Raw genomic sequence first — 1770 nt, forward strand, 5'->3', positions numbered from 1 at the left:
TAATTTCTATTTTGTTTGGTTCCTATGTTTACTTGCTTAATTTTGTTCGGTCATTCCAAGTTTTAATCTCTTTATTGATTCAATTTGACAATATTTGGTTCATCCAAATGAGTTTGGGATTTGGTACTAGTAATTGGTGAGTTCTTGTCTTAGAACAATGATCCAACTCTAAGAAAAGTGCCTCTATATTTTCCAGCTCAAGGTGATTCCTAAAAATGTCAAGAATCTTGTTCTATGTGGCTATTGGAATCATATCATTTTCCTTTGGCAGTACGGCAGATGAAGTACCTCGTGGTTGCCATAGAATATTTCATGAAGTGGATCGAGGCTGAGCTAGTGGCACAGATAACAGCCCAAAAAATCCAGCACATCGTATGAAAAACATAGTGTGCCGCTTCCGAATACCGAAGAGGCTGGTGTCTGATAACGGTACCCAGTTTGCAAGCTAAAAATTGGGCGAACTATGTACAAAGCTGGGAGTGAAACAGGTGTTCGCATCAGTAGAACACCCCAGACGAATGGACAGGTCGAGTCGGCCAACCCAGTTCTGCTCAGAGGTCTGAAGAGAAGGCTAGACAAAGCCAAGGGGATTTGGGCGGAAGAAGTTCATAGAATCGTGTGGGCCTATCACACTACTCCCCAATCCACAAACAGGGAAACACCCTTCAGCTTGGTGTATGGTTCAGACGCAATGATTCCAGTGGAAATCCTGGAGAATTCACCACGTTTCCAAAATTTCGTGGTCGAAGAGTCCAACAAAGAGAGAAAGGTGAACCTGGACCTACTGGATGAAGAGAGGGAAGAAGCAAGGATTAAGGCGGAAGCTTTGAAAAGGAGGGTGGAGTACAAGTACAGCTCCAAGCTGAGACATCGGCAGTTCCAGGTCATCGACCTGGTGATGCGGAAAGCCCACCCGTACCAGTTAGAAAACAAGCTATCTCCCAAGTGGACCGGCCATTTCAGAGTAACGGAGGCCCTTGGGAATGAAGCATACAGGCTCGAGACATTAGAAGGCAGCACGATCCCTCGCACTTGGAACGCGACCAACCTGAAGTTTTATTTTAGTTAATTTTGCATTGTACATGTTTAAGGGGGCACTCTTTTTCCCTCATAAGGGTTTTTTAACGAGGTCACCCAAATAAAATTCTAGTTATTCAGTTAAGAAATGTGCATTGCTGTTAAATGAACATCTCCCTTGTAGTGATTAAGCCAATAACGGAAGTAGTATGGTTCCTTAGTGAACCTCCCTCTTGGCTGAGTTCACCAAGGCCGAGAATGGTATGGTTCGGCAGTCAAATGAACCTCTCCATTAAAGTAATGCGCCTAGGATGGGAATGGTATGGTTCAATGATGAACCTCCCCCTTACGCAAGTTTACCAAGGATGGGCATAATATGGTTCAAACGTTGAAAGCTTGTCCCTTGACCTTTTGCAAGCAGGGTCGCGACCTGTCATACATACCTACCCTTTGACTTTATACAGCAAGGACGAAGTTGGTAAGAGCCGTTCACCCGAGTTAGAAACACCAAGATGGGAGTAGTGTGGCTCCTTAGAGGACCCCCTTCTTGCGTATTAACTCCAGGGTCAAACAACATGGCTCACCAGTTAAAAGGGATCAATCACTCGAGTTAGAAACACCAAAGTGGGAGAAGTATGGCTCTTTAGGAGACCCCCCCCCCCTCTTGCGTAATAACTCTAGGGTCGAACAGTTTGGATCACCAGTTAAGTTCACCCTTGCCTTTGTGATGCAGGTTCGAGATCGGGAGGACAC

At 45.1% G+C, this 1770-nt stretch overlaps 1 protein-coding gene across 1 annotated transcript; it reads left to right on the forward strand.

The window, feature by feature from the left end:
* The first annotated feature begins 463 nt into the window (after positions 1–463).
* Positions 464–1069, forward strand: LOC137838166 (uncharacterized). The gene has a single exon (XM_068647416.1). It carries the CDS (start codon positions 464–466, stop codon positions 1067–1069), a length of 606 nt encoding a protein of 201 aa, XP_068503517.1.
* Positions 1070–1770: the final 701 nt, after the last annotated feature.

This window comes from Phaseolus vulgaris, chromosome 11 (assembly GCF_000499845.2).
Source record: "Phaseolus vulgaris cultivar G19833 chromosome 11, P. vulgaris v2.0, whole genome shotgun sequence".
Lineage (NCBI taxonomy): Eukaryota > Viridiplantae > Streptophyta > Magnoliopsida > Fabales > Fabaceae > Phaseolus > Phaseolus vulgaris.

What these genes read in the sequence shown, in the direction of transcription:
- LOC137838166 (XM_068647416.1), top strand. Translation starts at nt 464, where the DNA reads ATGTACAAAGCTGGGAGTGAAACAGGTGTTCGCATCAGTAGAACACCC.